Source organism: Amia ocellicauda, chromosome 10, assembly GCF_036373705.1.
Source record: "Amia ocellicauda isolate fAmiCal2 chromosome 10, fAmiCal2.hap1, whole genome shotgun sequence".
Taxonomy (NCBI): Eukaryota; Metazoa; Chordata; class Actinopteri; order Amiiformes; family Amiidae; genus Amia; species Amia ocellicauda.
Genome location: NC_089859.1, coordinates 7,186,749 through 7,211,303, shown reverse-complemented (window position 1 = coordinate 7,211,303; position 24,555 = coordinate 7,186,749). Strand labels below are relative to the sequence as shown.

At 40.4% G+C, this 24,555-nt stretch overlaps 2 protein-coding genes across 2 annotated transcripts in view; one reads left to right on the top strand and one right to left on the bottom strand.

Annotated features, from left to right (window-relative positions):
• tmem164 (transmembrane protein 164) overlaps positions 1-4,582 on the top strand; it is a 29,089-nt gene extending 24,507 nt beyond the window's left edge. The window contains exons 5-6 of the mRNA XM_066714815.1: positions 2,854-2,954; positions 3,195-4,582. Of these exons, the coding sequence (XP_066570912.1) occupies positions 2,854-2,954; positions 3,195-3,401 (308 nt within the window). The 3' untranslated portion in view covers positions 3,402-4,582. The remainder of the gene's footprint in view (positions 1-2,853; positions 2,955-3,194) is intronic.
• A 9,081-nt stretch (positions 4,583-13,663) lies between these two features.
• ammecr1 (AMMECR nuclear protein 1) overlaps positions 13,664-24,555 on the bottom strand; it is a 59,417-nt gene continuing 48,525 nt past the window's right edge. Inside the window, exons 5-6 of the mRNA XM_066714814.1 lie at positions 23,740-23,836; positions 13,664-20,777 (exon numbers count right to left, since the gene is read on the bottom strand). Of these exons, the coding sequence (XP_066570911.1) occupies positions 20,663-20,777; positions 23,740-23,836 (212 nt within the window). The 3' untranslated portion in view covers positions 13,664-20,662. The remainder of the gene's footprint in view (positions 20,778-23,739; positions 23,837-24,555) is intronic.

The following is a 24,555-nucleotide window of genomic DNA, read 5'->3' as shown; positions in this document are numbered from 1 at the left end:
AGTCCGCTCCTTTTAAAAGTCTCTTTGGGAAAATCCTCCTGAGCAGCTCAGTTTAAGCAAGAATAGTTAATGAAGGATCCAGAACTCGTGTGTACACACCTGGGCCCCAAAGCATTTATATCCCTGAGTGGTGATGTATTTTTGTGGCATACTGAAATTTTAATCCTAGCTCTGGAGATCTGATAGAGTTGGCAGCTTTTAGGCAGAACAATATCCATAGCACAACATCACGTTCTATTTCACAAATGTCATAAAGCTTCATAAAGATAAGACATCACTGGTATTTGAAAATGCGCTGTGATTCATAATTGCTTATTAATTCTATATGATTTAAATTCAGAAGCAGAATCTGCACTACAGGAGAGAGCGAGAGAGAGGGGGAAGAGTATGTTACTGCTCGTTTTCCCTGAATCTCTCCCCTTAATACATTTGCATTCATTATCAGATGTAAATCTCCCTTTACTAAAAGATAGACCGATAAATAAAAACTGAAAATGAAGAAGTCTCGTACACTTAATGATATCCCTATATTCCCCTTGCTCCAAGACAGCTGCAGAAGCCCAGAGGCTGTTTGAGTTGTGCAATAAATCAGTTTCCCGTGCTTGCCCATTAAATATGCAATCTTTATTGTGCATACATAATGCAATATGTATGTAGTGTCAAAACATTGCATGGCAGTGTGGTGCTAGATTGTTCCTGTATGTTTATTTTCAGTATCCATTACAGTCCATCTTCCAAAAAAACATGAATAAAGCATAAAGCCAGCTAGAATAGGGTGTCTTGGCTTCCTCCGCTTTAGCAGTAACTAGTGTGGTCTCGGTTGTTGTTGCTAGGATAGGTTTCGAATGCTTTGGGTATAATATTGCACTGCGAATTAGTGATCCAAATTCAATAATTCAGACATTTTTAACAAATTCCTTTAACCAGGGCAATGTCCACCCGAGATCTAAATCCAAATGTGTTTTAAAGTGTTGAAACTGAATACTGTACTATCAAAACAGCCCCTTAATTCCATATTGGTCGACTTATTAGAAAATTCCTTCTATATTCCCTGGCGCTGCTCTGTAGGGACTTGTTTTAGGATTGGGTGTCTCTTTGTCTCCGTTTTAGTGATTAAGTATTGATCAGTGCGGCATAAAATATAATTTAGAAATTAATTACTGCACACTGTCATTAAAATGGCAGCTCATACATTTTTTTTTTTTTGGAAAGAACAGCCTTATGAAGTGGAAAATGAAACAGTAGGGCATTTGCCATTGGTACACTAGAAAACTTTTTAATTAACTACAGTAAAAACCATTACCATCCCCACCGCCATCTATTATGCACCGCTTCCAAGCGTTGCAAGATTGTTCTTCATAAGTTGAGGACAAATATAGAATTGCTTGCCAAGGGTTTGTTGATTTTTGGAGTCTAGTTCCTTCCTTATTTTGTATAATTAAACTGGATTCGAATACTGGTCTGCAAACAAGATTGTCTTCAATTGTTGGCTAGATGTGATTACTGTAATTGTTTTTGTACTTTTCCTGTCATTAACTTTTTGCAGTAATGTTTCTCGAGAACAAGCCTTCTGGTCAGGAGGGAAATCATTTTATAATAGGGAAAGAAGGAAGGATATAGACCACTAAGACAGGAAACCACCATTATAAAAAAAAAATAAGCAGGCACACAAACGAACCAACAAAAAAAGCTTTAATATAATGAAAATCCTGTGCAAATTACAGCTGTATGAAGCGGCCCCAGAACACACATTAAAGCGCAAGCACAGTGACGCTTCATTAACACCTGCTGAGTTACAGAAGAGACGGTTTTGTTCTTTTTTTTTTTTTTGGTGTAAACTGTTATGCTAAATGGTAGTGGGTTGGGGGGTCTAACCGTATATAAATCTTCACACTAGACGCACAATCTGCAAACTCAACCACTGTAACGCACCCAGTGGCCAGACCTAGAGTCTGGTTTAACTACAATGACCTCCTCTGTTTCAACGCAGCAGGGTGAGTCATGTCTTAGTGGCCCACAAGGAGTGGCACAGTTCACCGAGTCGATCTTCTCCAGCTGGTGGAGGCTTTACAGGATAGCGTCAGCTTCTGGGATTAGTGTATAACAGTTGAATTACACGTCGAACTGGAGAAGTGCCTGAGAATGTGGGCTCTGTTCTTGTTTTGTTTCTTGATTTAAAAACTAAAATAAAAAACGGAATAGTCAAAGGCACGCGTGCGTAAATCAAGAAACAAAACAAGAACACTCCCCAAAGCTGAAATCCATGTGAGATAAAGACCATCTTACAAAAAAAAGAGAATTAGATCGCATTCAGTCTTTCACTGTAACAAGAAGTAAAAATATCCAGATGTCTACAATGCAAGAAACATGTGGCACGGTATAGTATTGAAACTGAAATGTATCCGTTCAGCAAGTCGTGTGTTCCGATTAAAAACTGCTTCCTCATGTAAGTCCCGGGCGACTCCACTTCACAATCTCGATTGGCTGGCCGCGGATCTGCGCGTCTCTGAAGCGAGGTGTGGCTGGTCCTTACAGAAAACAAAAAAAAGATAAACGTCATCTAACGAATGGCATCCTTCACGCGCTGCCCACCACTTCTCGAGTTCAGTCCCTTTGTCTCTCGCACTAATCTTCCTCCGTTTTATCTCTCTTGTATTCATAAAATGTAGCCTCGCACAGGGTTAGATAGCTGCTGTGGTGTAAGTTTGTTCGTTCGTTAGGGCTGCTGCTAATTCTTCGCAGACATAAGCAGCCATATTAGATTCAAACTCCAGCTGTTCGGTCACGTGTCCCTGTACCTCGCCTCTTCCGATACGCCTTTCTGAAATGCATTTTGTTTTTTTGACTTTGCAGGAATTTACAAGCCGGAGCCGGCGGGTGATTTCTGGTGGGCCCTTCTGGCCACAGGGATCCTGTTCTTCTATCACTTCACCTTCCTGCAGGCCCTGGGACTGGTATGATGCATTTTTATGAATTCATGTGCCCTGAAAATGAGCCCCTTTCAAACTGAAAGGGATATTCTAGGTTACCCACCTCACATTGGCCCTAATGGTATAAATATCAGCCTTTTTCTTGGTGTCCATCAAGTCCTACATAAGACGCCCCTCCAGGCAGAATTAGAATCCACTCTCTTCTTCTCTTGAAAATGCCGTTACGCCGATCTTGTGAACTAACCGCAATCGTCTCTCTGCCAGGTGACGGAGGTGAACCTGAACAACATGTTGTGCCCGGCGGTGTCGGACCCGTTTTATGGGCCTTGGTACCGGGTGTGGGCCACGGGCCATCAGACGCTGCTGACGATGTCCCACGGGAAACTGCTCGCCCTCCTGTTCTACACCGCCGTCCCCAACTACAAGTACATTCTGGATCTGGTCAGACTGCGGACGAAGAAAATAGACTGAGGGCAGAGGAAACCAAATGTACTGATCCACAGGGAGAGAGTTTTTCCTTTTTGTAACGATTAATAATTTATTTTTGTAATTCCGCTGTACCACATAGGTCACATTTTTAATTTATTTCTGGTTCGGTACATTGTGGGCTTCGCTGCCTGTGCAGGACTGACACTGAGTGGTTCAATTCACTTGTGGGACCAACCTAGTGAGGGACTTCTGCAGTGTTGTTTTTTTTTGTTATCAGTTTGTTTGAATCTGCAAGAAAAGGGATAACAGAATCATGGGGTTTCATTAAGATATTAAGAAATGGCTCCTTACATCTCAGGTAGCTTTCAAAGATGTCCATGTTTCTTTAGCTGACAGTGAAACAAGGGGCCAACCCTACTTTGAGGGACTGTATATTCAAGCTTTTGTTACTGTAAATATTGCTGTCTGGCCTACTTGTAAATTGATGTTTAAAAAAAAAAAAGGGAGGTGGAACATTTTTTGAAGTTTATACAGAATACAAAATTTGTTACATTTGATATTGTCTTGGAAAGTAGTTTATTTTTATGTACTGTAGTAGATAATCGTGCTCAGTGATCGTTGGAGTGATGACAGTGACGCCGGCTGTGGGCAGTAGTTTCTGTTAGTAGGTCAGTAGTGTCCCGATGTGATCCCTCGAGGTCCAGCACCTGGGGGTGATGCAGGTCTCTGCATCGTACCAATTCAATGGACAGTAAAAGTTATTGTGAGAGCCAGCTGGGAAACAAAGCAGGACACCCTGTGATTGTGGAGGATGGCATTCGGACACCACTGCAGAAAACAGGTTTTTAAAAGGGAAGGATTTGAGGGGAGAATCCACTGGCATGTAAATGTGTCATCGATACACGATGCTTTCACTCCAGTTACTGGCCAGACTGACATCCTCTCCGAAGGTCAGAGGTCATTCTCAGGGTTCCCCAGCTGTTTGTTTGTTTGCTTTTACAACATTTTGGAAGCAGTTCCTGTTTTCACTTTGGCAATCTTTTTTTTTTTTTTTTTTTGTATTTCTTATATATTTTTATTAAAGGGCAAGTGGTCTAGTGCGTGGAAGTGTGTGTGAAGCAAGTATATGTATAAATGGAGATGGTGTCATGGCGTGTACTGACTGTAGTCGAGCTGTGTGCTGCTGTAATGAAATGCTATTAAAATATGGTGTTTTAAATGTTTCTTTTCTGTGTTCTTGCATGTCTATTTAAAAAAAAAAAAAAAAAAGCGGTTTCCTTCCAAGCGCATTGAAAATCACTTCATTTTGCTCCTGCTAACACAGCTTGAACCCACAATTGTGCTTATCTGTCACATTCATAGATCCCTATTGACTCCGCCATACAGTGAGGGAAAAAAGTATTTGATCCCCTGCTGATTTTGTACGTTTGCCCACTGACAAAGAAATGATCAGTCTATAATTTTAATGGTAGGTGTATTTTAACAGTGAGAGACAGAATAACAACAAAAAAATCCAGAAAAACGCATTTCAAAAAAGTTATAAATTGATTTGCATGTTAATGAGGGAAATAAGTATTTGACCCCTTCGACTTAGTACTTGGTGGCAAAACCCTTGTTGGCAATCACAGAGGTCAGACGTTTCTTGTAGTTGGCCACCAGGTTTGCACACATCTCAGGAGGGATTTTGTCCCACTCCTCTTTGCAGATCCTCTCCAAGTCATTAAGGTTTCGAGGCTGACGTTTGGCAACTCGAACCTTCAGCTCCCTCCACAGATTTTCTATGGGATTGAGGTCTGGAGACTGGCTAGGCCACTCCAGGACCTTAATGTGCTTCTTCTTGAGCCACTCCTTTGTTGCCTTGGCTGTGTGTTTTGGGTCATTGTCATGCTGGAATACCCACCCACAAGCCATTTTCAATGCCCTGGCTGAGGGAAGGAGGTTCTCATCCAAGATTTGACGGTACATGGCCCCGTCCCTCGTCCCTTTGATGCGGTGCAGTTGTCCTGTCCCCTTAGCAGAAAAACACCCCCAAAGCATAATGTTTCCACCTCCATGTTTGACGGTGGGGATGGTGGTCTTGGGGTCATTCCTCCTCCTCCAAACACGGCGAGTTGAGTTGATGCCAAAGAGCTCGATTTTGGTCTCATCTGACCACAACACTTTCACCCAGTTCTCCTCTGAATCATTCAGATGTTCATTGGCAAACTTCAGACGGGCCTGTACATGTGCTTTCTTGAGCAGGGGGACCTTGCGGGCGCTGCAGGATTTCAGTCCTTCACGGCGTAGTGTGTTACCAATTGTTTTCTTGGTGACTATGGTCCCAGCTGCCTTGAGATCATTAACAAGATCCTCCCGTGTAGTTCTGGGCTGATTCCTCACCGTTCTCATGATCATTGAAACTCCACGAGGTGAGATCTTGCATGGAGCCCCAGACCGAGGGAGACTGACAGTTATTTTGTGTTTCTTCCATTTGCGGATAATTGCACCAACTGTTGTCACCTTCTCGCCAAGCTGCTTGGCGATGGTCTTGTAGCCCATTCCAGCCTTGTGTAGGTCTACAGTCTTGTCCCTGACATCCTTGGACAGCTCTTTGGTCTTGGCCATGGTGGAGAGTTTGGAATCTGATTGATTGATTGCTTCTGTGGACAGGTGTCTTTTATACAGGTATGAGCTGAGATTAGGAGCACTCCCTTTAAGAGAGTGTTCCTAATCTCAGCTCGTTACCTGTATAAAAGACACCTGGGAGCCAGAAATCTTGCTGATTGATAGGGGATCAAATACTTATTTCCCTCATTAACATGCAAATCAATTTATAACTTTTTTGAAATGCGTTTTTCTGGATTTTTTTGTTGTTATTCTGTCTCTCACTGTTAAAATACACCTACCATTAAAATTATAGACTGATCATTTCTTTGTCCGTGGGCAAACATACAAAATCAGCAGGGGATCAAATACTTTTTTCCCTCACTGTAGGTGATTAAGATGTTAAATTAAGTAATTGAGAGCTGGGTTGGACCAAACAGCAGCAGGGTCGGAGGTACGCCAGGACAGGTTTGCGAACCACTGCTCTACTACATTGTTTACTCAGCCAAGACCAACCGCAAGTGCGTCTCTCATGCCACTGCTGTTCCACAGCCTCTCGACAGGGATTCGCATGCAGCTGTCAATTAAATCCTTGAGATTGTTCAGCAATCTGAAGGATTGCAGGGTAAAGAGGCCCACAGTTGCCTGTTTTAAGTCTCTTTTAGTTCCTAAAAACTTGTTCTCTTCTAACTTTCTCAGTAAATTGAAGAAATATTCCTGCTCTAGGTTCTTATGTCACCTGCCTAAATCGGATAGTTTTTAGTGATGTTGAGAAATTAAAATAAAAATCTAAATTATAAAAACTAAATCTGCTGGTGACTCATTCATCGCAGTGAGGTGAATACACCATTGCTCCACCCTGTGTGTTATGCAAGGCAGGATGACTGGTACACTTCATGGGGAAGTGTGAGCAGCAGTTCACATCTGATTCAAGTCTATTCCTCCAACCGACGTTAGACGGGGAGTCTATGAGGGTTTAGTTCAGTGCTTTTACAGAGCAACACGACTGCAGTATCACTGTGACTATTCCTGCACCACCTCACTCTGTCTTCTACAGTTGTAGCCCAGAGTATTCATGCCCTTAGTCTGTAATTAATTCAATTTAATTATTAAGGGGGTTTGAACAAATATTGCTCATTAAAGTATACTTTTTGACCAATTATATATTTTATATATTTTTTAATTCAGCCTAGAGAAAAAAAAAATCCAGTTGAATGACTTATCCAATTAACTCAGAATTACAGTAATGTATGATAGTTTCACAACGACACAAAATTGATTACTAATATATAAAGTTTGAGACAGTAGTTATATGTATATATAAAATATAAATAAATAAATGTAGCAGGGAAAACTGAATAACTTACAGTCCAAAAACTGCCAGAGAATGTGATTCACAGGTACAACTGATTTCAGACAATATTCTCAATAGAATGCATCTAGTATGTATTATTATAATCTGTCCTTGTCAAATCCATATTTCCAACCAAAAGTGATAATTTGTGTATCTGGGATGTAAAACATACAAAGAGTTATATATCCCATTCCTTTGTGGAAAACATCCCTGAAAGTACTCTGGAAAAAGCTGAATCAATGTGTGCATTTGTCATTCGGTCAGATTATTATCATATAGAATAAAACAATCTAAAATTATTAATTATAAAGAGAAGAAAAAATATAAGGCCGCCAAACGATTCGCTGCCGTATTGCCGGCTTGAGGCATAAACCTAGTGATTGTCCTTGATGCCTTTCAGCACAGATCCTTTATCACTGATTTATTTAAAATGGTTATTGATCAAGCAGGGCTAAGAAAGAATCCCTATAAACAGATTCTGTATCGGCGGCAGCCAACATTAACCAAATCAGTCAATCTCAGGCAAGTTAAAGTAGGTGACTTTTTTTTGTAATAAATGTGTTTTATGTGATTTATTACAGATGTCACCATAAGATATAGTGCGAGGCAGACGTTGTAGCTCAAAACAAGCGAAGCAGGGATAAGCAATGTGACACTGGCCTCCATATTTCTCGCAGCTACTGAAGTGGCACATTGTCTTTGATATTACTAATCAAGGTGTGTGACCTTGGGACTAAATAAACTGCAGAATGCATCACCCAGACCTAAATCATTGGTTTTGTTAGTCTTGGAAACATTTGGATTATTTGGGCTTCTGATTTTAATTGAGCAAGTGTCAACACAACAGTTTAGAGATCATCCGGAATCATTACCTAAAAACAGCACCACTTTTAGCCCGGACCCGAATTCCTGAACTAGTAACTTAAAAGTTAATCATGACATAGCATGGATTCTACTGTCATGAAATTGGTTAATTAGAGTTGGTAGACCACTGTTTGTAAAAATTATGGAACCAAACTGCTATACAACACAATCTCCCGAAAAGAGCAAACAAAAACTCACCTCAACTTGCTCTTCTGTTTCAACAGATGCTGAAGACACCTATTAAACAAGTATGGAAGTATATTATGTGCAAACTTGTGAAAACTACATCAAGACACCTGAGGTTTAACAAAAGCAATCAATTAATGATCAAGTGTTCCAAGTTATACGGTGCTATTTTGGCATCTAGACACCTTTTTCAATATGTAACATACAAAAACAAGGGCCCAGCAATATAACTGATATTAAACACACCCCCATCTAAATGTTTTTGTCATGATTATGTCTAACAACACATTTTATTTCATTAAAGCCCATCAGCATAAATAACAACAGTGACAATGGAGGGGGTGCAAGAGCTTACCTCCAACTGCATGATCTTCAATGCTGAAAAGGAAAAAAACACCTCTGAGCTAATTTATTATTATTATTATTATTATTATTATTATTATTATTATTTCTTGGCAGACGCCCTTATCCAGGGCAACTTACAACATAAGTGCAAACAAAGTGCAAAAATACAGAGAAGTACAAGGCATCAATTACAAATTCAATTTGGCTAAAACAGCAATTCAAAATACATTTTACAAATTCCAATTTACAATTTACACAAGTACAGTAAGTGAGGTCCTACATCCTGGACGGTGAAAGCTAAGTGCTGTCAAGATGTAGGGTTACAGACGAGGGCTACGGGAAAGGGAGCAAGGAGGAAAACAATCAAGAACGCGGGGAGCATAATAAGCTGAAGTGCTATCTAGCAGGGATAGAGGACTAATATTACAAGTGCTGTGGGAAGAGATGCGTCTTGATAAGCGCCGGGATGAGGTCAAGGACTCTGCTGTTTTGACTTCGGTGGGCAGGTCATTCCACCACTTAGGGGCCAGGGATGAGAAGGAGCGGCTCTGGAGGAAGGAGAGTGGAGGCAGAGTTAGTCTTCTGGCACTGGAGGAGCGCAGTGGTCTGGAGGGGATGTATGGAGAGACGAGTGTCTGAAGGTAGCTTGGTGCAGTGTGGTCGAGACAGCGGTAGGTGAACTGAATGCGTGCCGCTATCGGGAGCCAGTGGAGGGAGCGGAGCAGTGGAGTAGCGTGTGAATCGGGGCAGAGAGACACTAGACAAGCTGCAGAGTTCTGGATGAGCTGGAGCGGCGGGTAGTGGATGCAGGCAGGCCGGCCAGGAGGGAGTTGCAGTAGTCCAGGCAGGAGGGGACTAGTGACTGGACGAGTAGCTGAGTCGAGAAGTCGGTGAGGAAGGGATGGATCCGGCGTATGTTGCTCAGGAAGAATCTGCAGGTGCGTGTCAGCGTGGTGATGTGCTGGGAGAAGGAGAGCGCAGGATCGAGGGTGACTCCTAGATTTTTAGCGGAAGAAGGAGAGAGTGTGGTGGATTCCAAGGGGATCGAGATGGGGAGGTCAGCAGAAGGTGAGGAAGAGTGGGGGAAAAAGAGGAGATCTGATTTGGAGAGGTTGAGCTTGAGGTGGTGAAAGTGCATCCAGGCAGAAATAGCAGACAAGCAGGAAGAGATGCGTGAGGGGATGAGAGGGTCAGAAGAGGGAAAAGACAGGAAGATCTGGGCATCATCAGCGTAGAAGTGGTAGGAGAAACCATGGGAAGCGATGAGGGGGCCCAGGGAGCGAATGTAGAGAGAGAACAGGAGTGGGCCTAGGACGGAGCCTTGGGGAACGCCTGTGAGGAGAGTTTGGGGGGTGGATGAGGAGCCTCGCCATGTCACTTGTTAGGACCGGTCACTGAGGTAGGAGGAGAACCAGGTGAGAGCAGTCCCAGAGATCCCAAGGTCAGCGAGGCAGGAGAGGAGGATGGAGTGATCAACGGTGTCAAATGCTGCAGAGAGGTCAAGGAGGATGAGGACTGAGGAGAGGGAGGCCGCCCGAGCACGGCTGAGGGAGTCAGTGACAGCCAGGAGTGCCGTCTCAGTGGAGTGAGCTGTGCGGAAGCCGGATTGCAGAGGATCAAGGAGTGAGTGTTGAGACAGAAAGTCTGAGAGCTGACGGTGGACTGCCCACTCAAGAGTCTTGGAGAGGAAGGGAAGTAGGGAGACAGGGCGGTAGTTCTGAGGAGAGGTGGCATCAAGGGTTGATTTCTTGAGCAATGGGATGACAGCAGCTTGTTTAAATGCAGAGGGGAAACAGACAGAGAGGAGTGAGGAGTTGAGGAGGGAGGAGATGAAGGGGAGAAGATCAGGAGCGGTTGCTTGAAAGAGACGAGAAGGGAGAGGGTCCAGGGCACATGTTGTGGGTTTGTGACGTAGGAGGAGAGCAGAAATTTCAGCATCTGAGAGAGGTGAGAATGAAGAAAAGGAAGCTTGGTCAGTTTGAGGTTTCGGTGTGATGGGAGATGAGGGTGAAGTATTGAAGAGCCTGCGGATGTCTGCAATCTTGGAGGAGAAGAAGGAGGTGAAATCATCAGCAGTGAGAGATGGGGGAGGAGGAGGGGGAGGGGGGGCAAGGAGGGAGGAGAAGGTGGAGAAGAGTTTGCGAGGGTTGTTGATAGTGGATTCGAAGAGAGATTGGAAGTAAGACTTCTTGGCTGAGGTGAGAGAGGACTAGAATGTGGACAGTAGGGAGCGGTAGAGATCAAGGGCGGCTGGGAGTTTGGGAGAACAGCAGAGAGCCAAGGCTGAGGAGGGGAGGGACGGGCAGGACGAGACGTGAGAGGACACAGAGAGTCAAGGGAGGTGGTGAGGGAGGAGAACAAAGAGGAGGTAAAACAGTGAATGGAAGGCAAGAGAATGAGGGCAGTGGAGGCAAGGGTGGAGGGGGAGAGAGCGGAGATTATGGCGGAAGGTGACAGAGGGAGTGGGTGGAGAGGGGAGGGAGGGGAGGGAAAGGGAGAAGGAAATGAAGTGGTGGTCTGAGATGTCCATGGGTGTCACGGAGAGTGTTGAAGGGGAGCAGCCTCTCGAGAAGATGAGGTCAAGCTGGCGGCCAGCCCTGTGAGTGGGGGGAGATGGGGAGAGAGAGAAATTAAAGGAGTGAAGGAGAGGAAGAAATCCGGCACAGTGGGAAGGGTTGGAGAGGTGGATGTTGAAGTCTCCCAGGAGGATGGTAGATGAGGACAGCGAGGAGAGAGAGGAGAGAAGAAGTCGAGTTCATCCAGGAAGGAGGTGAGTGGACCAGGTGGACGGTAGAGAACTAGAAGGAAGAGGTGAGAGGGAGAGGTGATTTCCACTGCATGGAATTCAAAGCTGTGGGTTGAGATAGAGGAGAGGGGGGGACAGAGAAGAGGAGAGAAGGGGAGAGTAAGACGCAGATTTATGCAGATTAAAGAAGATCTGAGATGGGCACGAACCTAACTATCCTTCATCCTTTCCTGGTGGTGCTGCAAGGCTGTAGTACTTTCTCTCTCTATTCAGGTGTACTGAAATTAAGATTCAGAGGTGGGAAACGTCAGAGGTTAGTTAATCAATACCGGTCAGGAGGAATGAGCAGGTATGCGTTTGTTTCTGCAGTGGCCTGGACAGGGCTGTAAATCACTGTCCTTTACAAGCATACATTTTGGTTCATCACCTAACTAGTAGGAAGATTGCTTAGATTTAATTTGATAGATTAGCACTGAAGCTGTCTGAAGCAATGTGGGAAGCTGGGATTCAACAGTATGAGACACAGAACATGTAGTGCATTTTAAAAGGTCTTCACAGCACCAGTGCTGATGTGCATGCAGAATTACTTGTATATATGCACATATATATTACTAAGTAGTCTGTGTTCACTGCAAATTGCTTATAGCAAGAGTGGAACCACACATAGTTGCAAACCTTACATAAAAAAAACACAAACTGCATGGGCACTATTGTTTTGCAGGCAGCATTCGAACATTACATCGTTTGCTAAAAGGAAACCTTGGACATTTAATCCTGGAAGTTTATATATGGCCTCTAACCCACCTTCCTCCATCCACACACAAGCTTCCAGCTCGGCCTACTTCATGTGGGGTTTTAATTTGTTCCAAGCTTGGCATCTTTGAACAACATTATATAGATGTGTGTATCATGGAGTATAATGAACTCTGAGGTATGTACTAGGGGTCTACCAGGGGGGTTGTTGATGGAAACTAAGGTCTCCAATTATTTTATAGTTAAACAAAATGATCACGAGCCTGAGCTAAAGATGGGAGATGCCTATTAAACATGACAAATCGGGGCCTGGACTCTGCTTGAGACATGTTCAATGCATCAGACTGAACCTGTGACACGGCAGCCCTATATCCTGGACAGCTCAGCACTCTGGCTCTTGTGCACATTAATTAATCTCTGCTCCCTCATGCTCCTGATTAGCTATGTAGGTTTAGCACTTTTAACCGCTCCTGCTCCTATACCTACCCCAGCACTGGCACCCACCGGGGGCTCGAGTGACTGTGTTTGTGCTCGTTCACTCATTCGTACTAGGTGTGGTTATTGTTTTTTGAATGCATTGTATATATTGCACTTTAAAATGTTTTGGAAATGTTTGCCTGATAACAAAAAATGTGGCCCATGTGTTTGCATGGGTTTAACAATTTAACTATTTACATTTCAGTTAAGCACTTAACCAGTAGCTTCAGATGTTTGATTTTTCTTTTCTTGCAAAGCATTCTATGTAAAAAAATAAGCTTCAAAATGGATTGTAATCCTGCACACGTAAAAGCTAGGCTTGTGCCCCTTTGTGCCAAAGAGAAAAAGATGGGCAACTACATATACTATATGGGTGTATGCACACACTAGCTTACTAAATGCGACAACTCTCCATCCACATGTAATGGATTGTATCAGAGGCTGTGTGCGATACAGAAGCTGCTTTTTGTGAAGGGCATCGGGACCATTATTTCAAATTGTGATCTTTGGAAAACAGTGCAGAGCAAACTCTCATGGCGTTGTACGGCCAAGGCCTTAATATGAACAGTACCAAGGCAACGATGGCAACATCTGCCCGTGTAAAACCATGGAGACCAATGTCTCTCACCGCAATGGAAACTGCACTACAAGTGCATACTGACGGCACCATCTGTCTAATGGAGGGCAAACCTCACAGAAATCAACCGATTGTTAAATAACCTGTCAAAAGCTCGCTCATTCAGATGTACGTCTAAGGCTTTTCGAAAAGGATGGGGTTTCAAATTACTGTACTCTAACAATGCTCATCATAAAAGTGATGACAATTTACAAGGTTCTTAAATGCAAATAGAAACAAGTCGTGTGACAAGAGTAAAATAAAATGCTTACATTTAATTTCATATTGATTTGTATTACTGCACTTCTGTAATACCAGTCGCTAAGCATCGGACAAGAAATTCATTAACAACAACAAACAAAAACAAAGCCAGACAACAGTTTTGTCTCTTCTGAGTTTTATTTATTTTTTTATTTTTTTTATTGGATAAATGATTTTAAAAGGTAATAACAATAGTGTTTAAAACTACAATATCATTGCCACAGCCATATCTCACATACCCACTGATAACCCATCTATATAGAGGATTTTTTATATATATTTTTTTTTAAATATTTTTTTTTTTACATTTTCCCCCAATTTTTTTTTTCCTTTTTTTTTTTTGGAGCCATACTATCATATTAAATGCCCATTTCGAGTTTGTCACACTAACAGCAATTAAATGTGGAAGGAAGGAGGATCTAGTTCTAAAGGAAGGGCTTTTTATTCCAGATCTACTTGTTTTCCATTAAAGTTTTCAAATTACTAAAAAAAAATATATAATAAAATAAGCAGGGCCATAGAAGCTACACCAGGCAGCCCCAAAGCACTTGACATCACCGCAGTGTCAGAGGAGACTCCATATGCTGGTGACACATTCCAACTTATTTTGTTTTAATTGTAGAACATATAAAACCACTAAAATAATTTAGAAACTAGATCCAAAATATTTTGAAAAGAATCAACTTCGATATACAAAAACAGTCATTTATTTTTTCTCGTCTTTTCTTCTTTTCCTTTTTTTATGGTATTTTTTTTTAATTTTTTTTACAAAAAGTTCCAAACACAAGTTTATTGTAGTTCTTATGTATTCATTTATTTATGTATTTATTTTCTTATAACTATCAGTGCGATTGTATACCAGTGCAGCTACTGGGTCCAGAGTAAAGAAAGAGGCTTATGTTTTCTCTTCTTCTTCTTAAACAACGATAAAAATAAGGATAAACGCATCTTCTTATATAAAGTATCACTGCTGGTCTTTAGGAAAAAACACATTAAGAAACCCATAAAATCTAAGAGGCACGCTATGGGGTTTTCTTAAAAAAAAAAAAAAAAAAAGAAAAACAAAACGTTAATGCAACCAGTTTTTCACTGTCCGATCCCATACAAGGTTTCGAGACGTCAAAATGGAAAACCATAGAATTAAGGTTGCTAGCAAAAACAGTTAGAAATCGTACAAAAAAATAGCTTTAAAAACAAAAAAATGAAACCAACAAATAAAACAAATTAACATTTATCCTGCAGGGTGTTTTTGGAAGGACAGGAAGGCAGGCCTGAAAGAGCAGCATTTGGGCATGGCTGGAGGCATCTTTGGTTCGGTCTAACACACACAGGTCATGTAAGCCTACATGCTCCAAACAACATCAGAAGAATAAAAAAACCTTGTATGCATTGTTTAGAACCACAGACACAGTGCGTCTCTCTATACATGTATATTTATGTATGTGTATGTAAATATCTACACACATACACACGTGTGTACATCTATACAAATACATATACACACACGCACACACACACACACACATATATATACAAGTACAAATGGTACATACATGTCTTGTACAGTTTACCCACATTGCATCAGTAATAATGTTTTGGTAGGAAATTACACATGACACTGGTGTTGTGCGATGAGATTAAAGCAAACTAAAAGTTGTAAACGTCTTGCTGATCTTGATTATTTTTTTCTGCATGTTGATCAGATTATTTTTTGATATGATAAAGCCCAATTACCCAATAGCTTTACAACCTTTTTTCTTCTTCACAACACCATGTCAATAGACAACAGTATTACAATACAATAATTCAGCCAATTAATATATATGTATATCATAAGGTTCTAATGCAAAGTTAGTACATCTTCAAACACCCACAGAATTGTAGGCTGCTCCAGCACAATACCATAATGAAGCTGGAGACCATGCTCGTAAACCAGTGCTCACAAAGTGCAATCTGTACTGGATCACAATGTTGCTTTTCCCCAAGCGATCCTTCAAGTATCAAATGAACATATGCAGACACCCAGAATGGAGCAAGCTCTGCAGCAGGAACTAACAAACCAAAAATGTCTCCTCTCCCCACAACTTTGACTGACAGTACTATATTTCAGCAGCATCTGTTCTTTCTTATGGCATATCCCACAAACAAAATGAGATTTCAATCTTTTTATACACCTTCCAAAAAAAAAAAAAAAAAAAAAAGGTCTCTCTCCTTGTTTATTTTGGTTTGCCGTTTCCTACTTGAATACTGTTTTGGGTCCTTCTGCAGTCTTCTCCATATGCTTTGCATGGTGTCTAGCTTTTAAATAAACCTCACATCCCCAAAGGAAATTTCATTTTGGAGGAACTTTAGAAGCCATTAATAAACTACAACTGGCTAACACTGGACTGGGGTTTTGGAAGCCAGCAGCAGAGCCGAATCAGTTCTCTAGACAGATGTGACGAGACCAAAAACTGAACAATGGAGCCCACCTGAACAGTTTTAGAAATTAACATGAAAAAGATCAATCTCTTATACAACACAGAATAACATTACAGATTTATTGGATGTACAGGAATCTGTTTGCTTATCATACAATTTGACAGGTTTGGAAACGGAATCGAGAAGTCAGTGTGCTTAGGGCAAAACACATTTATTCCTGGATGAGGAGGAGGGGTGGAACTAATGAGCAGCGATGTTTCACCGCACATCTCTCAGGGGAGCGTCAGATTTAAATGAGCGCAGCTGAAAAAGCAAAAAGCCCACCAGACTGGCAGAGAAGAGTTTGACTACTATCACAATAACAACCTATGCAGTCTCTATGTAGACAAACTCATGCACAACGTGCACAAATAAATTGAATTTAATTCACATTTGGCAAAGTTAAAGGGATATATATATATATGTAACTTTTCCTTCTCTTCCTTTCAATGCCAGCTTTGGAATTACAGACAAGGGATAGCATATGTATATATATTTTGATTATTTCATATAGCAGAATTTAGGAGATCTCTGAAGAATACTATTAGTCAAGGTGAGGAAAATCTTGTAGCCAGCAATCTAACTTACCAGCATCGATGCCTCATGCTGTGTTGATATAAATAACCCTCTCAATGTTTTGCCATCTGTAAAGTTTGAGAAGCGTTTCGATTTAAGCATACATGTTTGGAAGAGAGGTTTATGGGCCATCAGGGTTTTCTATACCACCAAGGGTGCAGTATATACTCGAGCGAGCTGCAGTGGAGAAGGCTATTAAAGTTGCAGCGATACCAACTGCTGAATTTATTGTCCATCCGTGGAGGAAGGCAATGGTCTTAATGAATGCTATTAATTTTCCCCATCTGCAGTCAGGCTGCACCCAACTTCACTTTACTGGGACTGAGGCCTCTTCAACGTCAACCACCAGCGCAGCACTATGCCTGGGAGCTCTTCAGAAACTAAAATAAAATGCAGCTGGCTTGAGATCTTTCTGAAATGAATAAAAGGTTATGAGGGAAATGTGACGGTCACTGCTAGATATCTTTTAAAAACAAGATGTATAATATATACAAATGACAGATTGGCTTTACATAAATCCATTTAGCTCAAGGTAGCTGTATTTTAGTTTGCTTCAAAAATTCACAAAAGCCCTTGAGAACTGCATTGGAGGCATCACAGTATAGATACTGTTGCATCCATTGTTGTTTGTACACATCAGTGCACACACTGGTTCATTAATTGTGTTGATACCAGGTGTGTATTAGAGCCAGTCTAAAGAAGAACTGGAAGTGGAAATGCAGACTTCTCAATAAGATCTAGAGTAGGCTTGTATAGATTGTGGTATTTTAGGAATTTGACAGATTCTCTGAGAAAACGCACAATAGCTCCAGCAAGTTATACAAGAGGAGCTTCTAGATGGTGGTGTTTTGGGAGATTGGTAGCTATGTCAGTTAGGCCAGTCTGGTGACCCTCCAGTCCAGGAATGAATGTGCTCTTTGATGCCACTATCTACAAGAGACCATTAAAAGCTATGCCATTTCCCCCAAGCCATGAGGGGGAAGATTTGCTGTCCTTGTCCTTTCAAACCTGCAGGATTATATTTCATCGTTACACTGGTAAGAAACACCTGTAAAACAGATCTGCATATATCAAGGATTATATTTTGATATGATTAAATGAGTCCGCATGACCAGTCATGTGACCCCCCCAACATGAGGTCCATTAGCACCATAATTTTTTTAAATTTCTATTAGAATCTCTAGCAGTAGGATGAGAATGCCGAGGCAAAACAATAGGTTTAAATGTCTGTTATACTTCATATTATATATAATACTATATCATATATCATATATATAACAACATTTTTATAAATGTGGTAGACTTGGTTTTGCAGCAGAAAATATATTCAGTTTGTGCTCTTTTTCAAAATGGGCCAGAAAATGTGTGCCTGGGTGCTCTTGAACCTTCATTTTTGTCTTAAAAGAAAAAAGAAAAACAGAAATCAGATTTCAAACAGATCTGATCGATTTGAGGTTTTATGTAGTTTATGCATTTAAATGGAGAATGACCTACTCATTTCAAAACAAGAGCATCAAGGCAGTATTTTGACTGGTCCTATGTTATTAAAATCATACATTAAGGCAACACAACTGAAACATGGGTCATTTTCATTGTTTTGGGGAGCTGTAGGATTGCTGTGGATGGAATACCAAAAGCCCTTAACAGTTTAAAAAGTTGTTCTCGAAGCAAGGGGTGTATAAGCAGTCTTAAAATGACAATTGAAGGCATGATTTATCTTATTTTGTCATTACAAAAGGCATCAACAACTTAACTTGATTTGAAACCCTCAAACAATATCACACAGATAATGATACATGAGGTAAATGCATTGGTAGAACAATTTTACTTTGATGAATGAAACAAAAGAAAAAAAAAGATTTTGGTTAATCTAACATTCATTACACAAAATGGTTTTCTACTCTAACTGGCACGAGACAAAAATGATTCAAGTGTGATTAAATGGTTCCCAAAAAGAATCCTTTAGCCTTAATTCAGTATATTAAATCAATCTATTGCTCTTAAGTATTAATTTAGGTCTATTCAAGACACCTTATCCACCCCATGCTATTTATTTCCTGTCACAGCCTATTTCCTAACATCACTAGCGGTTAAAAGCACCTCGATTCCTAGATCCCATACGGCCGGAGAGCTGTATCTTATATTGCTAGCATGCCAAAAACAAAACACAAAGCGACACTGTCTCTCTTTTTGAAAGCACAAGAAACCACATTGTACAAAACCTGTAGCGTGCAAAGAAACATGCTGGCTGTCGAGTTGATGTTAGTGCAATCATTACACAACACCAAAACACAAAAAGGATCTTAAGAGCTTGTCGTGGTGTTCTGCAGAAACGATTATAGCCCAAACCTGACAAATGCCTTGTATAAGCTAACGATGGGCAACAGGATTTGATCTTAGCTCCCTCCAACAAACAACATATTTAAAGTATTCCTTAGCAGCAGTCTATTACCAGTGGAATACCAATACGATTAAAAGGAAATCCCGACCTGCAAGGCATAAGAGGTAAAAATCTTGGTACTCCTTTAATGCCTCCGATACGCCAGCATCCCAGTAAACACAAACAAACACGGACACACACACACAAACATCATGATGTAAAATAAGCCTCAGCCTTGAATCTTTTAAAACCACACGGTCACCCTCAGTTAAAGAAGCATGCATTACAAGAGAATATGGCTTTTAGAAGATTTAAACTTGTACGTTTTTAATAGTCAAGTCTCACGTTCGTTTCCATTCCTGCTAACTGCACTGCTGAACGAGTAAATGAACGCCTGTCACAAGAGACGGAGATGACACAATCTTTCACAATAAACACATGACAGAAGCCTTTCCTTTGCACTGACTGCTGAACCACTAGCACTTTCTGCTTCTCTTCAGCAGTGTCAGAATTAATGAATTATCCATTTGTAACAGCGTGTTCTGAAAAAAACACTGCTTTACAAAATGGTTTTCGGCGATTAATTTATGTCCTTCCACAAGTCTCATCTGCAGACAGGACTTTTGTTTTCAGTACAACTGAGAATACAATAACTTGTGAACAAATCGATTTTTCTTGGAAAAGGAACTTCAAGGATTTGTAAACTTTTATTTAGAGTTAAAAAAAAAAAAAAACTGTTTGAGTTGACAATTTTTCATTTTTCTAAATTAATACAGAAACTGTAATTTAAGCCTAGGGTAGAGTATTTTACAATTAATACAGAAATTAGCAATATTTTGGTGGCATCCAATACCTAATTTAGTTCCTTTCCCAAAAGTTCACACTTTCATTTGCAATTTACTTCCAATTTCACAGAGAAAAGCAACCCCTCGTCTGTAGACAAGGAATTTAGACTAAATTTACCCCAGGCCTATTCAAAAGTGATACAATTGGTTCTGCTCATAACAACCTACACTGAGTATCATCTGCTCACTTATCTAGTTCTACAACAGTGCACTCTTTATGAAATCAATAGCTCTAAATTGCAAACACGAAAATGTGTATATATATATATATATATAAAAAAAAACCTTGACCTGTCTTTTGCTAACATTGTACATAATGGAATCAATATGGGTAAACTTCTGTCCAGTAGGAGATTTAAAGAAAAAATGAAAATACCTTCCCAATATAATTCGCACTACTAAGAATGGCAAACACAAACTAAAAGCAAACAAACAAAACTAAAAGAAAAAGCTACACAAAGTAACCCATCATAAATTCAACTTCAACCTTCCATCCACAGACACGATAATCTGATTAGGATTTTTTTTTTTTTCTCAATTAAACAAATAAACAAAAAATCTTTGTTTATTTAAAAAATAATGAAATAAAGGGGTTATATATGCTGCAAAAACTCAGTAACTTATAAGAATTTAAAAAAAGGAGAAATGGGTTTTCCATATAGAATTGTTTTTGTCGTCATAATCAAAACAATGGTGTTGCGTCCGTTGCCACGGCGTGGTCCGGAGACTGACGCCATGGCAACGGAAACTATCATCATAAAATGGTACAGTAGTAGAGATAACTAGACCAGGAAGGGGCGGGTTCTCCTGGGAAGAGGTCCGCGGAGAGGTCCAGTGACTGGTCATGCGGCTCGGTGTCAGGAATAATGGTTGTACGGTGGGAGAGGGTGCCCGATGCCGTTCTGGTAGTGATGGTGCTGGCGGTGGGCGATGTATTCCGCGTAGCTCATCGTCATCTTTTCGCTACGATACCTGCGGCAACGGGGAGAAGAAAGTGAAAGACATGAATTTAGAGGAAATGTAAATCCTTATATTAAAATCAACAAACGCACGTATATTTTCCACTTTTTCTTGCTGGCCACAATCATAAAACAAGTATTGATGCATTCCATAGCTATCAGGCAAATGGTGGTTTTTCACCTCTTCAGCAGCTGTGCGTCAAGCAACCACATGACTGAGAGCCCTGCAATTCCCTGAAGTGAAACTACTCTGACCATGTCGAGATTGAGAGTGCTGCGTGTAAGGATTTACTAAACTGAATCCGTTATACAACACTTAAGTGCAGCTTACAGCATCCTTGGCCATTGACGCATACTCTCGCTGCAACAAACTAACCTCTGCTTCCCAATCAGCATCAAACTCAAGGACTGGGCAAGAACCTAATATTCTCAAACACAATCCTGTGAACGGACACCTTTTTTCAGCTTAGTTTATGCCTCGCTGCTTCTACTTTTGCTGTGGATCGTTCTAAAACGTATTGTAACTCACGCCACCATTACTTTATCAATGCTTGAAGGGTGCACAACACCCCCCACTGATAATTATCATCTAAGTAAGACTAAAACCAAAAGGTATAATCACGGTTATTCATCATTGAAACTTGTGCGTATGTATGTGCTAACTCTGGCTAAGATGCTAGAGTTTTAATTAAAAATTACATCCTGAAGTCAACAGTTGGTTCAGATTAGAATCAAAGCCCTCTTTTAGGATTTCAGAAATCACTGCAGATGCACTTTGCTGCAAAAGATGAAAGACCTTTCCCATCTTAAGGTAGTTCACAGATCAGGAGAGCCCTGCCCATCTCACAAACTGCATTAAACTGCAAAGTAGAAGAGCAAATATTAACTTTATAAGATGGGCAAAGGAGTATGGGGATAATGTAGCAATTAAACTGCTCTCAACCAGATATACTTTGATATTTGTTGCATATTTCCCAGTATGAAAAAGCAAAAAAACCTCTTTAAATAAACCACCTCACTGGACAGTATCCTTCAGTATGATCTGGAAAAAAAAAAAAGCAGACGGGCAGGATTTTTCAAGGTCTGAAGCTCTGGTGCATTTAGCCAGGAGTAGGTCTAGGGACCCTGGGAGCTGTTAATGCAGTTCCCTCGTACATTGCCTGCTTTGGTTACAGTTAATTTCACATCTGTACTAAAGTAACTTCTCAGGGATTCACCTTGAAGGGAAAAAAGTACACATTTTCTGTCTGCACTGCTTGTTAAAACAAAGCACACCGAAGAAAAAAAAAAATAGTTTTTTAAAATTGGTCTTCAACACAATGTCTCGACTTCTCCTTGAAAGTCTGACAGTAATATAATACAAATTTAGACTTAAAGAGCCCTTATTGGACGTGACCAGTAAAGGGGGACATCGTGGGCAAACAGAGCTCCATTTTCTGCTGAACATGGATGCCTGGAAAGTTTCATTTTAACGAATAAGCCTTAATCAAGAGCACTGACCAGCCCCTCGAGAGGAGGGGGAAACAAATCCCCCTTTTATTTTTATTCTTAACAACTTAAATTTTATGTGCAATAGGAACTCTGTCCCGAACGGGGATAATTGAAGGGGGTGTGTGTACCTAGATCCCCTTTAAATTGTATCTGTGAGTCCGGAGACACATTAGCCTACTGAGAGAAAGAGCCACGGAGAGGAAAGCACAGTATCGATTATATGAATCAACAACGGAGCCAGACTCAGCTGCCGCTCAGCTGTCTGATGGGCAGAGCTCGTAGATCATTTGATTAGTGATTACCCACTGTAATATTAATTAAATTGACTGGATTGTGAACTCCAGGAATCTGGTTTGCTTCCTCCCTGGGTTTATTACATCAAAAGCCTGAATCACTTCATATAGCCAGTGCACTGGGTGTTTTCGCCCAGTTTGAGCTTTAGAAATTGTAGTCTAGATAGATTGGTATTGAAGGTCTTGCAGTGAGGGTGCAGTGTTTTAACACACAAGAACTACCAGGTTTTAGACCAGTTTACTGCTATACAGCACACAATAGTATTTTTTGCATAGTGCGTTCTAATAATTAATCTCTGTTAACCTTTTGTTGCCTTCTAGCCTGGAATTAAATTGCTTAAAAATATTTATATTATATAAAACCACACACACTTATTTTTATAAGTCATTTGTGGTACAATCTGGTACCACAAGTTCTAGATGTGTAATTGTAGTTTAAAAAATAAAAATAAAAAATGCCACTCTAAACATTGCGTGTCTGTACACGGACTGTACGCGCACACGGACACGCGCACAGTGTAAAAGCACAGCAGCGTTTAGAATCCAGTGGATTTAATTCTATACTGTACCCTGGTGAGACGGATACAGGAACTAAACCGTGAATGCACAGGAGAGGTGTGAATGTTTTAGCAGTTTGTAATGGGCTGTGAAATCTGCTGTGAAATTATACATTATTATAAATGATTACATTTGTGATATGACAACATGCAACCAGTGTCCAAAGCTACAAGAACTATTTCTTTGATAGTTTGGTATTTAGCTAGAGGAGATTTGGGCTTACAAACTGCATATACTTGCCGATATAGATTTATCAATGATAAAGTTTAATGAATTCATTAACTTAAGGGTGCCAATACTAGTTGAAAATTCTCAAAACTGCTCAATATGAAAATAAAATACAGTTTTTAATAGTTTTAAATGTAACATTTTTTTGGTACTTAAAATTCTTCCAATAATTAAGAGAATGCATCGAGATGGTTTTGAATTAAAGAGTTAGCCAGAATAATGGCAAGAACAGCTTATTAATGCAAATGGTGAAAAACAAATGATAATTAAATCAATTTGGGCTTTACAGCACTGCTGTACAGCTTCAGTGAATATATAATTAAATATGAACAAAAACAATGAGAGCACAGCATACTTGAGACATCCAGCTCTCCACATGTATTCATGAATATGCATAGCTCTTACCTGGTCAATTTAATGGTCTTCCTGAAGTCATTAGTGATGGGAGCTTTGTAACCTCCCTTTCGTAATAAGGAATCTATGGTCTGAATGTGGTCCCATCCTAAAAACAAACAAAAGAAACAAGAAATGATTAAAAGCTGTAAAAAGATGTAGCATCCTCTCTAATTACACATCATTATAACCAAAAAGCATTAATTCTTAGCTTAGTATATGCTCAGTACCTGCTGCAACTAATTCACAATTATATATATAACTAACAGATGCTCCTGTATTCCCTAGAAATATAATTCAGTATTGTTTTAATATAGATTTCTATTGGGATTTCTCTTTAGCCTTATTAAAAACCTGATGCTGGAACAAGCCGTGATGGGAGACTGATGTGGGAATATGATGTGGGACTGGAGAACCAGCAGTCCTTTGCTCCTCATTTATTTCAAAGAGTTTATTTTCTGAACTCAGCAGCACTGTGAGCCCAGCCTGGTACTACAAGCTAGCTTCTCCGAACAGCACTGTACACCCAGGACAAAAGTTGTTTTGTAATGTATATTTTAATTTTGTAAATCAACCGGCTCCACAAATCAGCCACACTAATCTTGGGGAGGGCATAGTTATATGGAGGATAACTATGATAACGGGGAAATCAGTTAAAGGGAATTATAATTTGCGAATGGCCTATGGAGGAAAATGGTATTTACAGGCATTTTTCAAATTGAGAATCAGAAGAAATTCAGCAAGATGTGCAGTTAACTTGACACATTATTATAAAGAAGGTATGACTCCTAAAGCAAGGCCACTATGTGCCCACCAGGATGGTACACA